Source organism: Macaca thibetana, chromosome 8, assembly GCF_024542745.1.
Source record: "Macaca thibetana thibetana isolate TM-01 chromosome 8, ASM2454274v1, whole genome shotgun sequence".
NCBI classification, from domain to species: Eukaryota; Metazoa; Chordata; class Mammalia; order Primates; family Cercopithecidae; genus Macaca; species Macaca thibetana.
The window spans coordinates 12,346,364-12,371,368 of NC_065585.1; the positions used below are offsets into that span (position 1 = coordinate 12,346,364).

The 25,005-nt window shown below is 33.8% G+C and overlaps 1 protein-coding gene across 15 annotated transcripts in view; it reads right to left on the bottom strand.

The window, feature by feature from the left end:
* Positions 1-25,005, bottom strand: part of PHF20L1 (PHD finger protein 20 like 1) — a 72,622-nt gene that overhangs the window by 45,488 nt on the left and 2,129 nt on the right. For 4 of the 15 annotated variants that reach the window (XR_007728275.1, XM_050801582.1, XM_050801581.1 and 1 more), the window contains exons 2-6: positions 24,599-24,718; positions 8,279-8,450; positions 8,042-8,126; positions 3,992-4,080; positions 3,682-3,771 (exon numbers count right to left, since the gene is read on the bottom strand). Coding sequence is in view for 14 of the 15 variants with exons in the window: in XM_050801582.1 (XP_050657539.1) it covers positions 3,682-3,771; positions 3,992-4,080; positions 8,042-8,126; positions 8,279-8,450; positions 24,599-24,681 (519 nt within the window). In the remaining variant the exon portion in view is untranslated. The remainder of the gene's footprint in view (positions 1-3,681; positions 3,772-3,991; positions 4,081-8,041; positions 8,127-8,278; positions 8,451-24,598; positions 24,719-25,005) is intronic. The other 11 variants (XM_050801590.1, XM_050801588.1, XM_050801586.1 and 8 more) reach the window with 4 other exon arrangements.

Genomic DNA, 25,005 nt, shown 5'->3' on the forward strand with positions numbered 1-25,005 from the left:
CAAATATAAGCAAAATAGGTTAATAAAATTAAGCAATGAACAATGTAGATTAACACTACCTTAAAAATACATGGTGAAAACAATAAGCCATTTAAAAAAAAATCTGTATTCTAACTCTTTCTCTCATGACTGAAATTAACTGAAAACATGTGATTGCACTTAACACATTCAATCATCAATTTTCTACTGAACACCCTGTCCTATATGCCAGGTACTAGGCTAAACATTCAGGAGACCGCAAGTGGTAAAAGACTGGTCCTGTTCATAAGTAATTCACGGGTAAATGCAATTAGCTATAAGCCGTGACAAGAGACGTACTAGAGAAATAAACAAAATACTATAGAACAGAAAAGAAAAGACTGATTTTGACTGAAGAGAAAGACTAATGCAAAGCTTCAGGGAAAATGATAGATGAGCTGAACCCTAAAGGTAAGTAGGAATTTCCCAGGGAAAGCGGTAGTGGAAAAGGAGAAAAGGTTACTCCAAGCAAAAGGAAAAACATTAAACAAAGGCCAGGAGTGAAAGTGTACAGGAAAGTGAAAGAGCGATGAAAGGTTCAAGGAGCAACATGGGTAGGTAAAAGCAGTAAAACATGGGTAAAACATGGGTAGGTAAAAGCAGTATGGCTAAGTTGAGCTTTGAGACTAACATTTAAGCAGTAAGAAAAGAAAGCATCATCAATGAAAAAGAAAGGATTGAGAGAGAACAATCAACAAAGTGGGATGAGAAACAGAGAAACAAGAATAAGTATAATCAGACAACCAAAAGGAAAGTGTTATATGCCACAGAGATCATATGTTTGCAGACCTATTAAGAGTAGAGCATTTAATTCTGGTTCCATATTGTGGGGAAAATGTTAAGTTGTCAGAGTTGCCGGAAAATGTCAGAAGTAATTTCCATCCCAAGTTGTTTTCTACCTCCAATAAAGAAAAAAATTAAAAAGAGACTCATACTGCACCTTTTAAAATCTAAATGCTTTTTAAATGCTTTTTAATCATACGACTTGCATGGGAATCACTGTAGCTGTGTGATTAAAGAATTCTCTCATTGTTTTGCTCTTTTATTTTTACGTTGAGTTCTATTTTGTGTTTGCTTTTATGTTTATTTACATAAATTTATGGGATTCATGTGAAATTTTGTTACATGCATATACTTAGTAGTGATCAATTTAGTGTATTTAGGGTGTCCATCACCCAAATATAGTACATTTTTATTAACTATAGTCATTCTACTTTGCTATCAAACACTGAATCTATTCCTTCTATAGAAAAGCTTCATTGTTAAAAATAACTGAAGTGTGATCTTTCCATCAACTATAACTAATAATGATGTTTTCAAGCTTTTTGTAGATAATAGAATATTGCACTAAAAAGGGCAGTCTTTGAAATCAGAAACTCTGGGTTAAAGGAATCACTTTGCACAGAATAAGCAAAATTTTAAGTCAGTCAGTCACTCAATTCTCTAAGTTCTGAATTCTTCAAATGCGAAACAGAAATATTAGCCATACCTATGTCAAAGGTTCTATGAGAATCCAGTGAAAGAATGTACACAAAAAATGTTTTGTAAATATTAATAGCAAAGGACCTATGAGCCAACCATTAACACTAGTGAGTTACAATGTAACTTTTGTATCAGCACACCCTCAGGAAGAAGAAATGAGAGAAAAGACAAGTACTTCTGTTACAAGCTTCCAAATTAAATATGTAATGGCTCAATCTCTCATCCTGTAATTACTACTGCTCTTATTAGAGTAGAAAACCAGAAGGAACAAGGAGGTATCTCATAAGATGAAGGAATCAATCACCCTCCTATAATATATGTCAGTTTCATAGCTATTTATGTATCAACATTACCATGCCACACAAAATTATGTGGAAGAAGAAAAAAATGTAGGTAGGGAGAAAAAGAGGGGATCTTATTTTGGGCTGTTAACATGTCTACCTTCTTTCCCAGTGAGAAAAATGTCTACAAAGAAAGTATTAGAAGGACTACAGCTCACATTGCACCCACTATAATATTAAAAGCTCTTTAAGGTGCTCAAGCTAACCTCTTAATGCAAGCAGAAGTTTATCCAGTATTAACCAACTGGTTCAAAGTCAAAGACAACAGAATTAAGACTTATTTAGGCTTAAGAATATTAATTAATCTGGAGGTTTGAATATGCCAAAGTGTTATTAATGTCACATTTTAGACAGGTTCAGGAAGAACATTTCCACAGTGCATTAATTTGATGCACTATTCTTCGCTAGCTTAATTTAAAAATTATCTTTATAGAGAAATTCTCAAAGTCCTCAAAATCTTGCGGCTATATTACGCAAGATAGCCGCCCCCCGCCGCCCTTAGCTTTGCCCAAATAACACCTGATTTGGCATATTTCCTTGATGAAGGCAAGTCAAAAGCTTGTTGGGAAAAAGCAACTCATAAAATGAGAGTCATTTATGAAACACAATTCTACAAATATTGTTAACATTGCTGTAATTAAGAATTCTAAAGAAAAAATGAAAAATATACTAATATAAAAGAAATATACTACTACCCAAATATTATTTCAATTGTTTTGTATCTTGGCACTGATCTTAATGTTACAATGCATCATAGTGTGACTAAAGAATCACTATTTATTAAAAACAAACATGCATAACATCCAATAAATTTAATTTTTACAACCTGTAATTTTACCACAAACCAAATTGGCTCAGTGTCTCACTTTGACAAAACAAAGTTTTAAGGCAATAATATTAATGTCAATTCATGAACATATCTGATCAACCAGAATAACAAAATAATTGTTTTAAAGCAAAAAAAAAAAAAAATTGAGACTTTTGTTTAACCAGGTATATACTAAACAATGTTCCCAACATTTTAATCAATCTATGTAGTAACCAAGAAATCACACCACTGAATGCTTAAAAGAACACTTTATTTATACACACATGTGGGAAGACACAAAGCCACCGCCTGATCAAAAGCATTTTTATTTTAAATTGCATTTACATGTTGATTAGAGGAAATCTGCTTGCTAATCATTTCATAACTAAATTTTTGAAAACCAGGCAATTTAAAACAATCACACTTATTTCTTCATGAATGTTTTTAATGTGGTAGTTATACATTTCTAGAGCACTAAATGTTTATACTTTACTGAAGCTGACCAGGTAATTTCAATACATTTCAGAATGACAGTTTACACCGCATGTTATGGAACAAATATGTAGCATATTTCCACATTAGACATTTTTACAGACTACTTTCAATTTCTTAAAATTAATTGTAGGTCCAGGTGCTGAAAATCCCAAATAACAGCAGAATATAAAAGAAAATATTTTAAATTTCTAATGGCACCTTTCTTTCCAGTATTTCAGAAAACATAGCCAACAAATGAAATTGTGGTTTTACCTCCACCCAAGATTCTCCTTCCAATGCTTACCGTCCATTCTTGCTTTGAGCAGTGACAAAGCATACAATACACTGCTTCCATCATATGACTCAGAGAGCCCTATCTGAAACAGCCTACAGAGTGTCAGGTAAGCGCCTTTTAAAGGAAGATAAATGACTGATTTGTAGAAGGAAAGAAGAAGATAAGAACTCAATGTAAAATTTTGTATTAAAAAATTTTAACTTTCTAAATGACATTATATACCAGGAAAAACAAAACAAAATTCAAAAAAAAAAGGCACTTACCTCACTTCCCATAGACTGGTTACACGATCCAGCTGGGTCGATAGGACAACACCAGCTTAGTGGATGCTGGGATTTCACCTGGAACAGAAACTAGTGACCTATAACTTTAGCAGGTCTAAACCAAAGAAGCAAAAATCAAATGTATAATTTATTTTACAGTCTAAGCTTCCTTTTCTTGCTGCTATTTGGGGCTATCAGCACATAACCCTACAATTAGTTCATTTAAAAAATATATATATAAATATATTTTGAACAATCACCGTTCAAGAAGATGTCCCTTTGGGTAGCTAGGAATACTGAACACTCTTACCTGCCCCTTAGCATCCTCGGGCATGGCTTTAATGTGCATTCTTTTTAAACAACGGATTACTCCATCATAAAACTGAACTGTAAACGTTCCTGAAACAGGAGCAAGTCAGAATCATTAGAAAATATAATTCAAGTTTACAGCAACACTTGAAATCTAACAAGTAGTGACCTCCATAGATAAATGCTTAGGAATGCAAAAACTACAAATACTCCTGTTAAGGACTCCATCAAGTTTAAGTTTACTTTCTCCCTCCCTCTAAAAACAACTCTGAACTCCTGTTTCCCCTAACAAGTACACAAATTAAGTCTTGATAAGTTAGTTCCATGTAATTCTGATTTTTACTAAGAAATTTTACAATTTTACAATAATTTAAATGTTTAGACTCATAACATAGCTGACAAAAGTAAAATCATTACTTACAAAAATATATATTTCCATAGGCATTACCATTTGCTCTTTGAATGTTTCTTTCAAAAGAAGTAATACAGAGAAGGAGCTGATATGCAAAAAAGATCATTTACCCTGGAAAGGATTATTCCTTGGGCAATAACAACAAACTGGAAAATAAGAATTATAGTTCTAGATTTTAAAGCTAGAAAATATTTTACAAATCAACTAGATAAAAGTCTTCACAAAGTAGCTCAGAACACTGAACTCTAGAGGAAGGCTAAATGCTATACCCAATGGCATTCACCTAAGTGGCAGGTAGCATGGCCATAATTAATATTTCCAATCTCGTCTAGTCATCCATGTCTTTCCTACAAACTCATCCTACTTGAAGGCCTCAAGATTGTTTGTCTATTATGAAGCATATTCACTTTCTGTTACAGACCCCATGCTTTCAAGTCAATATAAACCAGTCCTATTAGAAGATACATAAATTATGTATAATGCCTACTTAAGGAAATTCAAATGTTTTTCTGTCATTTCCTAGATAAATGTTCTTCTACCATTTCCCCAATTAAGGCAGAATCTCACTTTAAGTAAACAGATACTTGGTCTTTATAAAAGAATTATAAATTATAAACAAGAAATATGGCGATCATTACTAATGTCCTTGGGGTTGGCACCAAAGCCAATAATATATATGTGCAAAGATTTTTGTGGGGCGTACTTTGAATAACACCATGATTTTATATCTTTCTATAATTAGCATAATGTTGAATTTCACAGATATAAAGATCTAAATTCAAGTTATACAAACAATTGATCAGGTGAATATTAAGGATGTATGTAAAGACACTAGAAATATTTTGAGAATGCCAAACTCTGCGTACACCTTGCACTCCCATCTTTCCTGCAACTTTCTGTCTTCCTTCTTCAACACAGCATTCCAGAAAAACAGCTTGTACACCAGGCTGTCTGGGCATCAATACCTCTCTGCCTTTGCTCATGCTGTTTCCTCTGTTGTGATGCCTTTCTCCTTTCCTTATGTATATCTAAACCCCACTCCACTCTTCAAGTACCATTCCCAAGATGAAAACTTCCCCAATACTCCAGTACACCCTGACTGGCCCCTTTTCTTCGCTTCTATATGCTATATTACAAATGCCTAAATGTTCACAATTGTTCATTTTGGTTTGCTGTTACATTGAATGGACGGCTTCTTTTGCTCTTCTGATTTTTGTCAAGGTGGGGAGGGGGCAGGACTATCCACCACTTGGGACATACAGATATCACAGTATTAATAGCTTTCAGAAAACAAATAGTATCTGCCAATATTTCAGTATGTGATCACTGAAACTACTCTTGAAATCGCTGGGATCACAATCAGTATCATCACTCTTCCACTAAGGTAAGCTGCATTTTCTATATTAAATGCCTGTAGATGAAAGGGATAGAATAAAGAATGAGGGTGGTTTTGTTCTGAGTGTGTGTGATATGTGTGTACTTGCATCTGCACACACACAGGGAACTTGATGCATGGAACGAAGGTCCCAAAGCTCTTAAAAGAAACTGTTATGAATTAATGTAGAGGGCAATGACCATGTAATTTTACTTCGTTTTGGGTACATCCTATTACCCAACAGAAGAGATCTGACTTCTTCCTTTACTTCCACAAATTGTTACTGACTGTCTACTATGTGCTAGGCTCTGGACTAGACACTCAAGAGCCAACGTGAATAAGACTTGGGAATGTAAGCTCCATAACACAGCTCCACAGAAGTGTAAGTGCACAGGGAAATACAGGCCCCACTAGAAAAGAAGAAACAGCCTGCACACCTGACAACTGAGATGTCTCTCAACTCTTTCTGTAGCGGTAACCAGTGGTAAGAAAATCATAGCCATATTCATGATTTCAATTCATTAAACAATATATTGGATTAAGGTCTTTATAAAGTTATATCATGATTTCTAGCTAGACTACTATGATTTTTATTTTTCCACACCTAACATTCCTTAATATATCTCTGTTTTCTCTTCTGTCTTCTCTTACCTCCTATTTTCTCTCAAGTTTGTTGTTAGATTAAATCCTCAGCTTAAAAAACTCTTCCATGGCTCCCATCACCTCCAAATAAAATTCTAATTCTTTAGCAAGGTTACATGACACTTCATATACCAATCTTTGCCTTTCCCTCCAACCTGTACTCCAGCTATTCTATCATCTTTAAACGAATCTTTCATTCTAAGCAACCTGCAGTTCCTTAAAATGACATGGCATGCCTCTCCCACTTCTGTTATTTTCCACATATTTATTCCACCAGAAAAGCCTTTTGATCACTTCTTTAGCTAACTTAGTTGTCTTTCAAGACTCAGTTTAAAGGAAATGTCCCCTTACTTAGATTAAATGCCCTTCTTGCCAAGAAGCTGTCACTCAATGTTTGTTTCTTTAGTAATAACAATGAATACAGAAATCCCCCTTATCCACGATTTCGCTTTCCACAGTTGCAGTCAACCGCGGTCTGAAAAGGAGTGAGTATAGCACAATAAGGTATTTCATGAGAGAGAGACAAGGGAGAGTGAGAGAGAGAGGAAGGAAGAAAGAGAGAGACCACATTCATATAACTTTTATTACAATATATTGTTTGATTATTCTATTATTATTGTTAACTTCTTACTGTGCCTAATTTATAAATTAAACTTGATCATTCATATACATGTAAAGTATAGGAAAAAACATAGTATATATAGGGTTCAGTAGTTTCCGAAGTTTCAAGTAGTCACTGGGGGTCTTGGAATGTAACCCCTGTGGATAGGGAGGACTAGTGTAAGTGGTCAAGTTTAAGAAATAACTTTAGTAGAAAATTAATGTATTACTGAATTAAACAAACATGTGCAAGTATTCCATAACTTTTTTAAAGGAGAAATTTAAAAAACAAAATATTCAGGTATGTTTTCAATAATAATTTAATTATTAATTCTTACAACTTTCCAAATAAGTCAGCATATGAATTCTGTTTTAAATTAATGATCTGTCCAACGATTTCCCAGTCTTCTGCAACACTAATAAACCTAATTTCTGGGTTACTTTCAACATTTTTGATTACTTAAGTAACTTTGGCTCAGTATCTAATATTCTAACAAATATCCACAAAAAACTACTAGAAAATTAACTCAATTATCTGTAGAAATTAACGATAGGACAGCAAGGAGAGACACAATAAAGGAAATCCTCAAATTGGTAAAAATTCCATACTCTTCCCTCAGAAAATATCCTATGTATTTCACTTGTGAATTGAACTGATTTGAATTCCCCTAAATCTTTAACCTTTCCTCACACTCTTGGGTAGATGCTCATAAATAGAACTTGGTCACAAACTAGAAACAGAGAAGTAGAAATAAGATGCATATGATATAAGCCTGTGAATTGAAAGTTGAAAAATTTTAACCAACTATTTTTGTCTACTAATTTAAACACTACTTAGGTAGCACACCATGTAGCATTTTATTCTAGACACATATAACAAATTAAATGCTCCCAAAAAAGAATACTTACAGAAAATATAAAAGTTATACATGATGATATAACACACACTAATTAAAATTTAAAATATAGTGAAATTTTACTATTAATCTAATTTTAAGTCTCAGATCATTTCAAACACATACCTTCTTTGTTAATTGCTTCAATCTTGGCAGGGTAATAGCGACAGTCTGTCCAACGAGCCAGAACTTCTTCTCCAGCTTTAAAATCCTATTTTAAACAACTTTTAAGATCAATTCCATGTATATTAAATAAGCATTTCCTTAACAAAAACAGGCTTTTGTATAATTTAACAGAATCCTTTTAAAATATGTCATTACATAGCTGGCAAAACCAGCAAACAGAAAAAATCTGCTACTTACAAAGAAATCTTCCTCATCTTTTAGCCCTTCTTTTCTTAGTGCCGGTCTCTCAAGGGGTCGCAATCTATTGCTGTCCCAGTAAATCCACTCATCGTAACGATGACTCCAGCGCTCAAAATGGACCAACATCTTGCCCTCCTCATAGTCAATTTTTTCAATTCGTGATGGATACCTCAAAAATCAAAATGCTTCATATCAAGAGAAAATCCTTATATTTGTACAAAGTATTATACATAGAAGACTTAGCTGAACGTTGCTTACCATTAAAACCACGAACAAAACAATAAATACGTCCATATTTTAAAACTAATCAAAAAAGTCTGCTTGTCTTTATAAATGATTGTCCTCAAGATCTGAATAAATTCCTTGATACACTCCCAGTAGAAATATAAATGACTGCACTGTTTTGTGAAGTAATGTGGTAACATACATCAAGAACCTTAAACATATTCCTACTTTCTGACCCAACAATTCCAATTCTGGAATTATATACAGAAAACATTATTTGTAATAACAAATAAAGTGGAAACCATCTAAATATATGATTGGAAAAACTGAAGATTGTCTAGAGCTATGCAAACAATGATATATACACTGAATGAAATATTATGTAGTCACTGAATGTGGTGTTTACAAAGAATTTACAATGTGGGGAAAATGTAAAAAATAAGCACTCTACTTAGCATAAATATAAATATGTAAATTTTGTCTAGCAAAAAATACATCAGCATGTACACTGTCTTTATATGGCATAAGCTCACTTTCTTATTTTTCTGTATTTATCAATATTTTATAAAGAGCAACAATGATGGTAAGGCTCAGTAAAACCTTAAATTTAAAAACATAAAATATTTCATTGTTCTGTCTTGATGTGTGATAATTCTGTAATTCCAAAATAGGAATTCGTTAAAACTTTTTACAAGGAAAGTTGCTTCGTCATTCTTAATGTACTGTATTAAAATGTTAACAGATGACTCAGTTTTTTTTAAAGCATGATTAAATAACATTCAGAACTCAATAGCAGCACACAGTGGATGATTCAACCATATAGTTTATCCCATATTCTTGCTAGTTTTTGCTAAATTCAGAATCTTTGTTTTCCCTGTGGAAAACTAGCTTTAAATATAAAGTACAATGGACTTTATATAACTTTGAAATGTAGGAACTGATTACTACCTAATTTATAGCTCAATCTTGCTATTCAGAGTTTTTTAGACATTTCAAGGATCATTCTCTGGTAGAGCTTCTTCCATATTTGACATTCAACCCCACTTTGATCTAATGATATTGAGTTCTTGGATTTTCCTCAAACATACATGGCTCTGTGTCAAGTATTTACACATTCTCTCAGTGTCAAGCATTCACACATTTGTGCTATTCTCCATTCTATTCTTTCTGCAGAGCCCTAAACCACTGCTTGTGTGAAGACTTCTCTAACTCCTGGGGCTCCTGCTGCTCTGACTGTTACTAGATTCAAGAAAATATGTAACCCCTTTTATCATGAAAATGTATTAACATTTCTTGAGATAGCAAATAGCTAAGAAAGATGAGGTTAAAAACGTTACTCTGGCCGGTGAGTTTCTGGAGACAAACAGTCATGTTTACTTTTGTAGTCCCCAGCACCTAGCACCATGACAGGACACAAAACTGCTATTCAGGGAATGTTTGCAGGAGTAAGAAGCAGCTTTAAAGAAAGGCAATTTGCTCATTTCTTCAGAACAAAGAAGGCAGTTGACCAAATTATAGCCTTGTTAGATGTTAGTCTTTTGCGGGGAGTAAAAAGAAAGGCATAAAAACAAGAAAACTTAGCAGATTAGCATACTTCCTGAGGTGGACGTGCCTACCCCACCCACTTAGAATCAATGCTGTAATACTTGTCTTTTGCAGTGTTGCTCTGGTTTTGTTTTTGTTGCCCTGGTTTTTAAAACATAAAAATTGTCAATAGCATTAAGAAAAACCTAGAACAAGGTTGTTTTTTATTTTTCAACCTTCACTAGCCACTAAAGTACTATAAAAAGATATTCTATCAATTATAAAAATTATTAAGTTTCTCTCAAAACATAAACACCTCTAATTTCATGTGCTTAATTTGTCTTATCATTTACATTTTGAATAAGAAAATAAGTTTATTCTTTAGGTTCCTTCATATTCTAAATGTATTCAACTCTATATATTTGAAACACTTCTCAAAGTGAGAATAGCCCACAGTAACACATCTTTATTTTCACAACATGACTTAATTCAGTAAAGAATCAGCATCTAAGTGAGTTCAAATAATTTAAATCTGGATTGCATTTTAAAGTGACTTATGGTTTTTCTAAAATATTTTAAATTATTCTGGCTGAGATGCCTGATGCAACAACCAAAATGAAAATTATGTTTTGGGGATCCTCTTTAGGATAAGTCATAGCATGCTGTACTCTCTACATAAGTATCTAGAAACCAATACGTACACTTGGGATGAAGGCCAAGAATTAAATAAGTAACACAAATACCCCAGATTCTTCTCTATTTTAATTTTTATCATGTTCACTAATCAAATTTTGAATCTTAAAAGGTGTTAGAAATATTGCCATTATCAAAAATGTCCAAATTTCTGTTCATTCATTAAACATTTATTTGAACATCCAATAAGACTAAGGCACTTGCTAGGCACTGTTAGTACATAAAAAGGAAACAACTCAGCCAGGCACGGTGGCTCACGCCTGTAATCCAGCACTTTGGGAGGCTGAGGCAGATGGATCACCTGAGGTCAGGAGTTCGAGACCAGCATGACCAGCATGGAGAAACCCAGTTTCTATTAAAAATACAAAATTATCCAGGCATGGTGGCGCAAGCCTGTAATCCCAGCTACTCGGGAGGCTGAGGCAGGAGAATCACTTGAACTCAGGAGGCAGAGGATGCAGTGAGCCAAGATCGTGCCATTGCACTGGGCAATGATAGTGAAACTCCGTCTCAAAAAAAAAGGAAATAACTCCTATCACTGAAGGGTTTAGCTTAGGGTCAGATTAGGAGAAAGAAAGAGAGAAGAATCAGAATATTTACTGTCACATGTATGTCAGGCTCTGTGTTTTTTACTTATTGAGTACCAACTGTTCTTTCTATATGTTTTCTCATTTGATCTTGGTAATCATCAAAGGTATAGAAAACATAGTGTACGTTTAACAGATGAAGACCTGTCCAAGAATACACATGGTGTAGCCAGTATTAAAAACCAAGACTAAGTGGAACAAAAGTCTGTACTCTATGCCAAGGAGAAATGCGATAAGGCCCATCTAAGTGATTATATCACACATAGCAAAACTGGTAAGTGTATACAAAAACTGTATACAAGATGCTTTAATAGTCCATAGAAAATCTGTAATTTACTGAAGGTTCTTGGGAGACGTTGTTTATGTTAGACTTGCTAGGAGACATCTAGAATATAGGCCTAATGAGCACAAACAAAGTGTATACACAGAGCATAATTCATTTACTCAGTGTTCACTAACTTAAAACCATCACACAACTCTGAGCTGGGCAAGCAGCCATGGATTTCAAGAGAAGTAGGATATGGTTATTTGTCCTCAAAGACCTCACGTTCAGAGACTGGAGGAGCACTTAAAGGAAAGAGTAATAGTCCTTTTGGCTAGACTACATGGTAAGTAGTAAAGCAGGTAAAGGAGAATAGTAAGACATCAGATGGGACTTCTTAGCGGGGTTGAAACTTGAAGGGCTACAAAATAGCAAACTAATGAAACAACCGTTTACTCTACAGATAACAGGGAGTGCCTTAAAGTTTGTACTTAATTTGGTTGCCAGTTACATCTCAGAGGAAAAAAATCATAACATCAAGATCTTTGCAATACATGTAAAATGCATTAAATAGTAATTTAACATATAGCTTTGCACAGTGAAGTTATTTCTAGCAGATGGCTCATGGTAATAATGTTTTGATACATACAGTGAAGGAAAAACCCTGTTGAACACAAATGTATTTACAAATGCCTCTGTATACTGAACTACAACAATATTATTTTGATGTACTATTTATGTTTTATTCTAATTGACTGTGAATTAAACATAAGATTTTTCTGATTGAATTTGGAAGATGTAGTGTTAATGTTTTTGTTTTGTCATTTTTTTAAAGGTTGAATCATAGAAAGCTGTTAAATTAAAGAATAGTGATTAGGCCCGATCCCAGACATTTATGAGTAATTTGGAAAAAGATTCAAGAAGTGGAAGACTGAAGTTTCAGAGTTTAAAGAGTCACAGATAAGACATCGGTAACAATGATTAGAGATAAAGAGAAAAGAAAACCACCATAGCTGGCATCTCTCAAGGGTTCAACCGAAAGAGACAGAGAGAAGGCAACTTCACTAAAAGTAAGATTTCTCAGTGCCAAAATTCTACATAGAGCTCTCTTAACCTTTGTATATCACTGCAATGTACCATACAATTTCTGCTATGTACCTTGCCTAATTCCACTTAAAATTCATGCATTGTTTAAATGTTATCTACTTATGCAGAAAATAATCACCTCCACTGCTGAGTCTACCTTGCTCTCTCACATGTCTTGTATACTTGAATCCCAGGAAAGAGTTTACCCTCAGAAAACTTAACAAGAAAAATAATTCACTCTAAAATGGACTCTTTATTGTTTATTTGGCTTAATGGAAATGAAGAGCATTCCAAAATAGAGAAGACTCTAAAATGATTCTTGCAGAATTTAACAGAATTTTCACATACTCAATTCTACTAATCTCAACTGATTTCTTGAGACCCTTTCTGAATTAGTGTGGGACCCTTTTGAATTACTGTCCTCTAATGGCCAAGTCAAACTGTAGCCATAACTAGAGTAGAGCAAAGCCATCACCAAGAATAAAATGTTTTTCACCTTCTCTAAACTCCTATAGCATTTTATTGCATTATCTGATATGTTGTCATTTTAACACTATGACTCCCACTTGTACAAGACTCTTCAGAGAGTGGCAGTATCTACAGATTCTGGACTGACACCATAATCTCGTAAGAACAGAAACTGACCAAACAGGTTAGCTATACTGTAAACATACAGTATCAGTTCCCTGTTGTATCAACTCTTAAGTGTTATCAAAACATAAATATGTTTTGCTTAAAATTTATTTTCGCATATTTTACAGAAACCTAAAATGGGAATTATTACCAGTGAATTCTTATTCTGGCTCACATTGTTAACTGTTTTACAGGGGTAGGTCTGGACTCACCCACTAGATCAGGAGACTAAATTCCCTGAGGCTGCCTGCAAAATGTTATGTGCTTGGTGTAGATGTGTATGGGTATTCTTTTGAGGTGAGAATTTCCAAGTTAATTAGATTTTCAAAGTGGTCCACATTCACAAAACCAGAAACTTTTGAAAGGCAAGATCATTTATTAACTCAAACTGTCAGAGCTTCATTATCCTAGGATAAAAGAGGGAAGCAATAGTGGGCATGCAGCTATGCCAGAAATATAATCTGATGGATTAATTTTAAAAAATTCTTTGCATTCAACGTAGGAACATTAATACAACTAAACATCATTTGCATTTAAGGAATTCATTCTGATTTATATTCTAATTTGAAATATATATCCAGATTTTTATCTGTATTGATTTAAAAAAAAAAGTCAACCATGAGAAAATGACAAGGGAAATTAACTGATACAACCTAGAATCTCCTGAACTTAAGTCAAAATAGAGCTGATAACTACCTCAACGACAGGTTGCAATCCACCAAGCAGGGCCAGAATATGTTGACAAATGCCCTATAGACCATGAGAATTCACGAAAAGATTTAGGATTTAACTAATCATTTGAATAAGCACCATACCAATCAAAATGGCAACATCTTTTTATAAACTGCCTCAATAAGTTATTCCAATTATGCATTTTAAGTAGTCATTTTCTTGTTTATAGGGATAAGCCAATAGGATGTCTAATTCATGTAAATTTAGAAATTGACAGTTCCTCATTCATTTCATTTATTCAACAAAGAAAAAGAATCAAGTACGTTAACATAATTCAACATAATGATAGCAATATAATAAAGACATGCCAGCATACAGAAAGAGTATCTGAACAAGGATGCTCTCTTGGACAAAGTACTTCTTTATGTTTTAAAGGATAGCATGTATGAAATACACCTAAAATATGACTTAAACATAACTAAAATATTAGCAGAATCCTAGGGATCTAGGATTAATAATTCAAAATAGTTTTGTGAATAAGAACTTCATCTATAACTATGGTAGTCATAAAAAATGACTAAAAGATTAGAAGAACTAGAAAATAGAAGGGTAAGAGCTGTCTTACATCTAATTATTAGTAAGAGGATTATTTGCCAAATAACAAAAATTAACACAGAATGCAACCCAAAGCAAACAAAATATTCTTGTATCCTAGTTACCCTTTAAAATTTTTAGTTTCCTGGAAGCACTTTAAATTTACATTAAGCTTTATAATTTTCAAAAATGTTTTCTCATTCACCCATTGATTATAACTGCAGCAATGATATCATCTACTACAATTACAGTATTTTAAATTCAGCACTTTCAGATACTGCATGTTCATTTGCTTCATACTTTAAAAACAATAAACTGAAAACAAAACTCTCTTGATTAATTCAAACTCAGTATTCCACAATGCAATGTTAATACAAAATAGTCTAAAATTTCAAATCATTCAGATGATAGCTTATAGGTCAAAACCATATCTTCTCCAACACTGAAGTGTAAGAACCTCATCATATTATTTCTCAGGTCTTTTCATACCTATTGATCCCCATAATACACATATGGCATGAGCTGATAGTTCACCCTGCTTCCTACTTGTCCACAACTTTTACAACAAAGAGAAGAACAGAATTAGCTATGTCTTCTCTTTTAGAACCTTGTGACAGTACTTTGCAAATTAATGTTTCACTTCAGGTCACTGTATTTAAGTTCCTGTTCCACTCTCCTCCCAACCCCCACCCAGCACCTGAATCCTGCCATGCCTATATTCACTCACATTGTCAGTTCTAACCAAATCAAAACACCTGTACCATAGCCTTTGTACTCACTACCTTCTCCCACCACAAGCATCCATTAAACCACAGAGAATTTCTTTCCTACTCCACTAAAACATGATCTTTCTGTCATGAGTATTGGACTCAAAGTTTATGCACTTCATACAGTTTTTTCAAGTTACAACTATTGTTACTTAATTGTGCTAGCGAAACTCAAAATCGAGCAGGTTGCAATCAGCCAGTTATATTTCTTAACATTTAGCACTTTAAAAAAACTTTACTACAGACAGTTATATTTGTTTATATGCCTACTGATTAAAGTCTGATGAATTTACATTGATTCCTCCTGCATTTGACTACACCTTCTTAAAATAATGAATGTTCATGTTACTGTTATGATTAAAATTAATGTTTAAGTGCCTACCATGTGGCCTATAACATGCATTATTTTGCTTAAATCCTCAAAGAACCCTTTAAATGAAGTACTAATACTGTTACCAGTTTTTAAAGGGAGGTCATGGAGGCTCTGAAAGATTCAGTAACTTGCTCATGTTAAAACAGGTAATGAATGGTGGATCCTTGAACTGAGGTATTCCTGTCCATGAAGACTATGCATTCAATCATTACAGATTCTGCATCTTGCAACTGATGATTTTCACTTCTTATTACATTTATGGCAGTGCTTCAGTATAGGGGATGCTTACCAATTAAAAACAGATAAAACAATATAAAAATCAAATTATTTTATCTATTTATTTTTTCTTAAAATTTTAATTTTAATCTCTCATATACAAACAACATGCCTAAAGTTGGTTTTGTTAGACCAAAGAGTATGGAAAATAATTGTACAAAATAAATATCCTCCATGCATAAAATTACTAAGCAAAGATAAAAGGCTCTTCTGTTTTATTAAAATTTCTCAAAACAAAAGGGTACTACATCTCAACTATGACTAAGTATGAAACATCACATTATTAAAATTAAATAATTGGAGTAAACAAAGTAGCTTAACTTTCATCACGTTTGAAACTCATAAATTTTAAAATTAAGAGGAAATCTAGGATATGATACGTTACAGAACAAAGGAAAACAAAAAGTGACTTTAAAAATAAATTAAATTTGCTAATCTAGGTTAACAAATAAAATCTTATGTTTAGTTTTCAATCCAAAAGTCACAATGCATTTGCCATAATTTTCTGCAATGATAACTAGGTTATTTCAAGATATCCCAAAACTTTTGTGTTCATTCATCCTTTTTAAACCCAACAAAATTCAATAAACTTTGCTGGGTACCTTTTATGAGTAAGTTACTATGTTAAGGCCTTGTAGATATACCATTTCATATAAGTAGTTTATACTTCAGTACCCTCGCTAATCATGATGTACCAGAAATACGTTTATTTCTAATTGATGGTAACTTTTTTGACAATAAGAAAACAGACTTTCAAGATACTCTGAATATTAAGTAAATATCTATATTCTTCCTTCAACTTTACTGCAACAATCCTCCCAAAGTTGAGGTAATTATAACTACTGAAATAACATAATACTTGCATACCAATTTCTAATTTAATAAGAAGTATATTCTTATGTGCTGACTAATGATCTGCAGCAAGAAATGATAGGGAGTGGTCAACACTTCTTTAAAATACACAGTTACAGTAAAAATACTAAAAAACTGGGACCTTAATGAGGAACAGCAGAACTAAGCTGCCTTTTCAATATTCCGTTAATTTCTTTTAAAAATTGTACTACTGATATTCAAAACTTAAAATTAAAACTAGTATTTTCTCCCTCAGCTTAAATCACTTAAAACCAAAATTAAAAACATAAGCATCTGCAGATGCCATTTCTGTCTACTCAGCAAAACTAGAATTGCAAAACATTCTTTTTAGTAGAGTTAACTACCACAAAAGATAAACTGTTTCCCAGCTAGTGGCTTTAATCAACCCCCAACTAAAAACTAAACCATTATCTAATGTGATGTGACAGGGTGAAATCTCGTAACACATACATTCGGCAGGAATGATGTAACAAATAGGGAGCTGGATGTGTGTCATATGTGATGGCTGGACTTCAACCAAATGTCAGAAAAGCAAATAAAACGGTCTTTTCTCTTGTTCCAACCCTTACCACTATATGATCACACACACAAAAAGCACAGCACAGTAAGCCTGCGATTCCTGGACTTTACCCTCATTATAAATGTATGAAGGAGGCTAAGAAATCATCAGGTTGGAGGTTTGATTCTAAAGTAAACTTAGGAGGAAAGCTCTCTAGGACAGATAAACTTGAAATTTACCTACCTTGCTCAAGCCCTCTAATTCCAATGAAAAGGAGTGGCATAGGCTTGCCGGACTTTCAGGGCCCTTCTAGATGCCAGACATACACTCACTACTACAATCAGTCAGAAACTACGGTGGTCCATGAACACTGAGCCCATTTAGTTAACTGGGGCTCAAAGCTTTAGGAAATCTATGTGAGACAATGGGCTGTAGTGGAGAGATCGTTATATTGGGAGCCAAAAGGTTTCATGTCCAATATAGTTATACCCCAAATAGCTCAAACCTCTCCATTTTTTTTCCAAATTATGTTCAGTTTTCTACATTTTTCTCATTTTCTCCTCTCCATAGGTAGTTCAAAACTGCTGGCTTTTTTTGAACTATGACTTTTTGACTGTCTTACCTCCGCTTCAAGTTTGTGTTATTTACCCATCTAAAAGTGTGATTTAAAAAAAAATAAATAAATAAAACCTGTCATTCCTGAATAGGTGAAAATCAATAAAAAGAAATTGAGTTTGGAATTCAATGGCACCTGAAAGATCATCTAAAATGTAAGACTTTCATTTTAAGGTCATTAAAGCAGAGAAATACCTCTCCAAAATCACTAGTTCATGGCAAAATAGCACTTAAAACCCATATTTTATGACTTCCAGTTTAATTTATTTTTTCTAACACTTTTGTTTTTCAAAAAAACTAGGATAAGCAGAAAAAGCTTATAAATCAGAAAAAGTTCTATAAACAATGAATTAACATAAAAAAAGAACACTAGAGCAAGAACTACCTGAAACCAGGTGTGTGTTCAAATAAATAAGTCTTCTCTATCCCTATTTCTAATCATGCTTTTCACATTTGTGGAGGGGTACAGGGAAGCTTTCTTATATTTAGCATTGTTCAAAGGAATTTATGGGGCTTTCTTTTGTGGAAATTTTAAAATAGAAGTAAAATGTTTGTGTACTGGTACAGACCTGCTTGATAATTAAACTGGATGATTCACTTTGATCTTAAGATTCAAAATTTGTGACTAAATGTAAATTATCTCAGACTTTTTAAACAAAACTTACAGATTTCAATTGAATTGTCTGCAAGAAGGGTCCTTAAGCTGGAGGGCATGTGTAAGTTTTCTATGAACTTATGACCATAGTATATAATTCATTTATTTTGGTGTATACATACAACTGTATATTTTTTCTGAGTCCACGGCTGGCATTGGTTTTCAAAGGTAATGACTCAAAATAATAATCATTACTTCCCATGTATAGACAAATGGAAAGAATCCCAAATTACAAAAAGACAAAAATTGCATGCATTTTATATTAGCAAAAGAACCTCTATTTTTGAAGTATTCACCTAGTGTTCCTACAATACTGTATTTGACCTACGTGTTATATTTTAGGACCATTCTCCTACTCTAAATATAGATGACACAACTTTCTCTAGTAGTGTTTTCCTTTGAATAGTTAAATCTAATTAGAAAAAAAGTAACTTTTTATTCAGAAAATGTATACCTTTATTTAAATTAACAAGTATTTGTACTTGCTATATTGCAAATTTCCTTAATTCTCCTATACTATTAAAATTCTGTTCACGAACATCTTAAAAACTCACATTTGCAAATGTTTCACACAGTTCAAAAAACTCCAAATGTGTGAAAACAGCATTTGCCAATTCAAATTTATACTATTCTATTAAACTCTGATACTTGGAGTTATCTCCACAATTTTTAATCTTTCATATTTCCTTTTCTTTAGATTTAGAAGAGAATTAAATAGAAATATTCCAAAAGAGTCCCAGGGGCATAACTCATCTGAATGTTTTAAATTGACTCTACATTTCAAATTTATTTTAAGATTAACACCAGAGCATGTTATTTAATCTCTTGTGTTTTTGTAACAATCGCTTACTGTAGAATAACTATTTTAATTTCAATCAGAAAACAGGAGTTAAATCAGTAGTCAATACCAGTGTGATTTTATCACTTTTCTTACTAAACAATATTCAGAATGATTAGATACTTTAATACTTGCAAGCAAACTCTATAAAACTCTGTGGAAACATGAGGATTTTATTATCACTTCAAAAAGACTGTCTACAACTTTGGAAGGACAAGACAGATGGAAGAACTGCTTGAGCCCATGAGTTCGAGACCAGCCCGGGGAACATAGAGAGACACCTTTCTCTACAAAAAAAAAAAAAAGAAAAGAAAAAGAAAATCAGCAGGTTACTATGGCATATGCCTGTAATCCCAGCTACTTGGGAGGCTGAAGCAGGAGGATGGTTTGAGCCTCGGGAGGTAAAGGCTGCAGGCTGTGGCAAGTCATGATCTCGTGACAGCACTGCAGCCTGGGCGACAATAAGACCCTATCTCAAAAAAAAAAAAGGAAAAAGAAAAAAATGTCATCAGCTTGTTGCAATGACATGTTTTGCCTTGTATGGTTCCAAGTCACTCTCCTGTCAACTAAAGCTACATTTAAAAACTTAATCACTTAACTCTTCAGATCCCCAAAGATTTACTTTTCTATTCTCCCTCTCCCCGGCATTTACCTCAATGCTTTACGATTATGTACCAATCTGCAGAATTTAAAGTAATACATAATTTTATTTGAACCTTAAAAACCAATCTCTAAATAAAAGCCAGTAATGCTGCTTCCATTTTACTGCTAAGAAAACCAAGTTAAAGGCCTTACCCATATTTATAGGATTAATAAGTAACAGTCTAAATTTAAACCACCCGCTTACAGTGTCTTCAATATAACTTCAACTCTCAACTTTCTCCTTCCCCAAATATACTTCTGTATCAACACCCCTATACTCATTTTTATTCTTATGATGTTACTACCTCCCAGAATTTATAAAACCGAATATCAAGGTTTGGATGCACAGAGTCTGTTGTGAAAAACATGATGAAAATAAAAGAGAGTTGACTGCGCTAGCTGTAAACATTAGCATGTCAAAGTCTTTATGCAGATGACTGAAAAAGTTAAAAGAAAATGTTTTTAAAATATTGTAAAGCTATAATATTTTAAAAAATTAAAACAGCTCACACCACTCAGGAGTTATGTTTGGTCAGTGTAGGAGAGATCCAATTATCAAAAAGCAAATACTGGGACTAAGATGAGTGACCTCCTGATGGCTTCTCAGGGCCTGCATTCATTAGTACTGATAAATAAACCACCAATGAGTGTTCTTATGTGGCTGTGAAGTTACTCTGAAAATAAAAATAAATCACTACTTAAGGCCTGGCATAGTGGCTCATGCCTGTAATCCCAGCACTTTGGGAGGCTGAGGCAGGCAGATCACAAGGTAAAGAGATGGACACCATCCTGGTCAACATGGTGAAACCCCATCTCTTCTAAAAATACAAAAAAAAATTAGCTGGGCATGGTGGTGCGTGCCTGTAGTCCCAGCTACTTGGGAGGCCGAGGCAGGGGAATCGCCTGAACCTGGGAGGTGGAGGTTGCAGCGAGCGGAGGTTGCAGTGAGCCGAGATCGCACCACTGAATTCCAGACTGGCGAAAGAGTGAGACTCTGTCTCAAAAAAATAAATAAAATAAAATAAAAAAAAATAAATAAATCACTACTTTAAAAGGTACAATGTTGTCTTTCTGATCTTTAAGAATTATACTGTGATACAGTTTGTTCAAGCAATAATAACATACTTTTCCTGAGAAACACTGATTGAGTCTTCCTGTTAAATCAAATCTACACCAAAGCTAAAAGTGAGAGCTTAACTTCAGATTATTTCCACCTACTAAATTTAGAGTTTATCCTTTTATGTCTAGACACATACCAGAAACTATTTTCCTTTTTTATATATGAGAAACCAGCCAGGAGTGCACTTTGGGAGGCTGAGGTGGGAGGATCATTTGAGGCCAGGAATTCCAGACCAGCCCGGGCAATACAGTGACACTTCATCTCTACAAAAAAAATCTTTTTTCAAATTAGCCCAGACTTGTGGTGCACGCCTGTAGTTCCAGCTAGTCAAGAGGCTGAGGTGAGAGGATAGCTTGAGCCCAGGAGGTAGAGGTTGTAGTGAGCCAAGATCATGCCACTGCACTCCAGCCTGGGTGACAGAGCAAGACTCTGTCTCAAAAAAAAAAAAAGCAAGAAAAACCTTTAATAGGCATTTTAGGTTCTTCACTTGCACCACTTTCCTTTTGCACTTCTCTTCAAAAGGTAATTTATCAACGTGTGATAAGTTAGTTTCTCAGTAATATGCTGCTTATTGTAAATGTTTTGAGTATAGAGACAGTAAGCAAGATTTACATTCCTGCTGCTCCCTATCCAATGCCTATAATAGTTCAAACTACATTTATCTCAAAGATGACTCAATACTTTTCAAAAAGAATTGAATAAATTTGGAAGACTAAGCATTCAATATGGATGCAAAAAATAGAATATGAAAGAAGGGAGAGAAGAGTGGGAGAAGAGGGAGAAAAGAATTTCGGTGTACTTTCAATGATTAACTATAATATTTTGCTTCTCACAAGAATGTCAGTTTCTCGTCAATCAAATAATCCTATAATTTTACTTAATATTAATGCAAAAATTTATATAATTTCCATGAAATGTAAAATGGCCATTTATAAATGTAATAATATGAAGAACTGTTTATTATCCCATTTATAAATAAGATCTGTTAAGAGCACTAATCTCATAGAACTTTTGTGTCCCATATAAAATTCAATGCACCTTAGTAATTAAATAGTTGGTCCAATAGCACACCACCTAATACTAAATTTAAGGGGCAGCTAAGCCTAACTAGTTCTTGAAACTACTGACATTAATAAGCAAAATAACAATAAGAAAAATATCTTTGTAAATTACCTAGAATACATACATATAATATTCTTAATCCTTTTTAAATTAAGGAGCCACCTGAAACAGAATGCCAAAATCTTTATATAAATCAGCTTATAAAAACAAAACTGGCAACAAGTTTCAGTGATATGTGATTATTCTGGCGAACGCTTATTTCCATTATAGAGAACTATTATTACCAGGGTTATTAAAATTAAATCTAAACTCCATCAGTGAGTACATTTGCATGACACTACTCAAATAAGCACATATGAATTTTGTGGCAAGAAGATACAACTTTCATTTGTTATCTGAAATTCCAAGTATTCTAAAAACACAGAATACTCTAAAAGTACATTCAAGCATGGTTTTAAAAGTTCTTTTTTGTAGTTTTTTGAACTACTGGATCATAAATTTAACAGCTCCTAAGTTAGAAAACATTTTACTACCAAAAGAAAATTTCTCACTAATATCAAAGTTATATTAATAACCCTGAAAATTACTGACAGAATAAACTATGTGTTTCTCCAAAACTGGAAGCTAGTTCAACTGCAACACTGTCAGTTGGGAAGCCTAATATATTAATATGAATTAACTAAGTCACAAAGTCAATAACTTAAGAAATAAATAAATCACTTAAGAGTAACGTCAAAGAAGTAACAAGTATTATTTCTTATACCCTTGTATCACACAGAGATTCAGTAGTATGCCTTTGGAGTAAAAAGCTTCTCTTGGTCAAATGAGAACCAAGATAGCCAAGTGCTGCCTCAACTAGCATTTTTTGTTGCATGTTCTAATGCTGAGTTTCTCAATCATTTTTACCGCCACCCACCCTCATTCCAGTTGTCATTTGGCAAGGTCTGGAGACATTTTGATCGTCACTACTAGGAGAGATGCTACTGACTAGTTTCCCAGGTGCTTCCCAAACCCCTCCTGAGAACTACCATGTACATTCTTCACCTAGTGACAGTATCAATTAACCTCCCTATCTCAAATTGTAGCTTCAAACTGTCCTAAAGCGGAGCTCAAAACAATAGGTCATTAAGCTGGGGTCAGAGATATGTGCCAAGCTCTAATGCCAGATGTTAAGAGAGAGAAACCCTAGCCTCGTCTATACAGTCAAATATCACGACTAAACAAGATTTCTCTGCCTGCCATTGCCAACTCAGGAAGTTGACTTAATACAAATCAATCAAAAGTAAATCTACAAAATGCCCACTATGGTTTTAAATGAGAGAAAATGTCAAAAAGTCTGGGAAACTCCAAGACCAGATAAACAAGAGCTCGCATCAAAATAAATGGGCTTCAAGAGGAACAAAGGCAGCATCCTTCCCAGAAGCGGAACCCCTCTAATGCCCCTCTCAGGTTAGGAGCCTGCGAATGGCAACAAAAAGACATCTGCCAAGACAGCAGAATGAGGGGCCACTTAACCCAAATGAGGAACACACTCCTTAGGAGAAAGGAGAATCCTCCTCATTCCTACTCTGGCCCAGGGACCCCTGCGTGTAGCTTCTCCTTCTGTCCTTTCCAGATGGTAGTTTTATACCAATTCATCAATTTTTCCTAACTACTGTATAAAGGCTATGTTGGGAGGTGTTTACATATACCACTTACCACGATGGCCAGAATAGTGGGAGACACATAGTTCTGAAAGGACAGCCTATTGTGCACTGGAGAGAGTAACAACGTGCCTTTAGGTTACGGCCCTCCAGGGAAAATAGGAGGTTAAGTGTGATTTTGGTTTTAGGTGAGATAATGAATAGTGGAGATGTTTTTGAAAGTGTTCACTATGAAAAAATGCTATGCTAACCATTAATATACTCTGTAGTTTGAAAGACTACCACTGACATACCAAAAATACCGATTTAAAACAAAATTTATCCAAAACTTGAGAAGTTGGTTCTCTGGATTACTCCTCTCTCTACTTCCACCAATATAGCTCATGTGAGGTATATATGAGGTATACACAAACCTCACACTCTAGACAATTATTTTCATTTCTCAAACACCAAAAATGATTGTACTAAATAATTTCATCAGTTGACTAAAAATAGTTTTTAAATGCTAAACTGAAAAAGCCTAAAGAGTAGGAAAACTAAAAAACAACGTATAATGTGTAATCAAAATGTGAATACACTGATGTTTCTGCTACCATCAGTGGAATTTACTGTCTTAATTAACATATGTAAGGCTACAGATATTGTGATATTTAGGTGAAAGTTCTATATTTTCCATACCATTTTTGTAAGTAGTCCAGTGCCTCCAAACGAGCACCAATCTCAAAAGTGATTCCAGGGCGATTTGGGGGCTTTTTACTCATCTTGAGATCCTATTCTTCAGTATTCTCTTTTCACTACCTCAAGAGAAAGAAAAAAGTTAGATTCCGATGCAGAAAATGCATAGGAAGTAGAGTATAAGGGAACAGGTAAAATTAAATTTAAACAGAATTTCTAAAACAATACATGGGAATATAAAATACTTGCCAAATTGTTAAGAAATCGGAAGGAGTATTACCAACATCTCTATATAAAGTTCTGTGCAATCTGCAGGCAATCTTGATAATGACTTAAGAAAAAGAACAAAGAAAACATAACTATCTAAAAAGAATGAATAAATGGACTGTTAAAAATTGTTAATAGCTAAA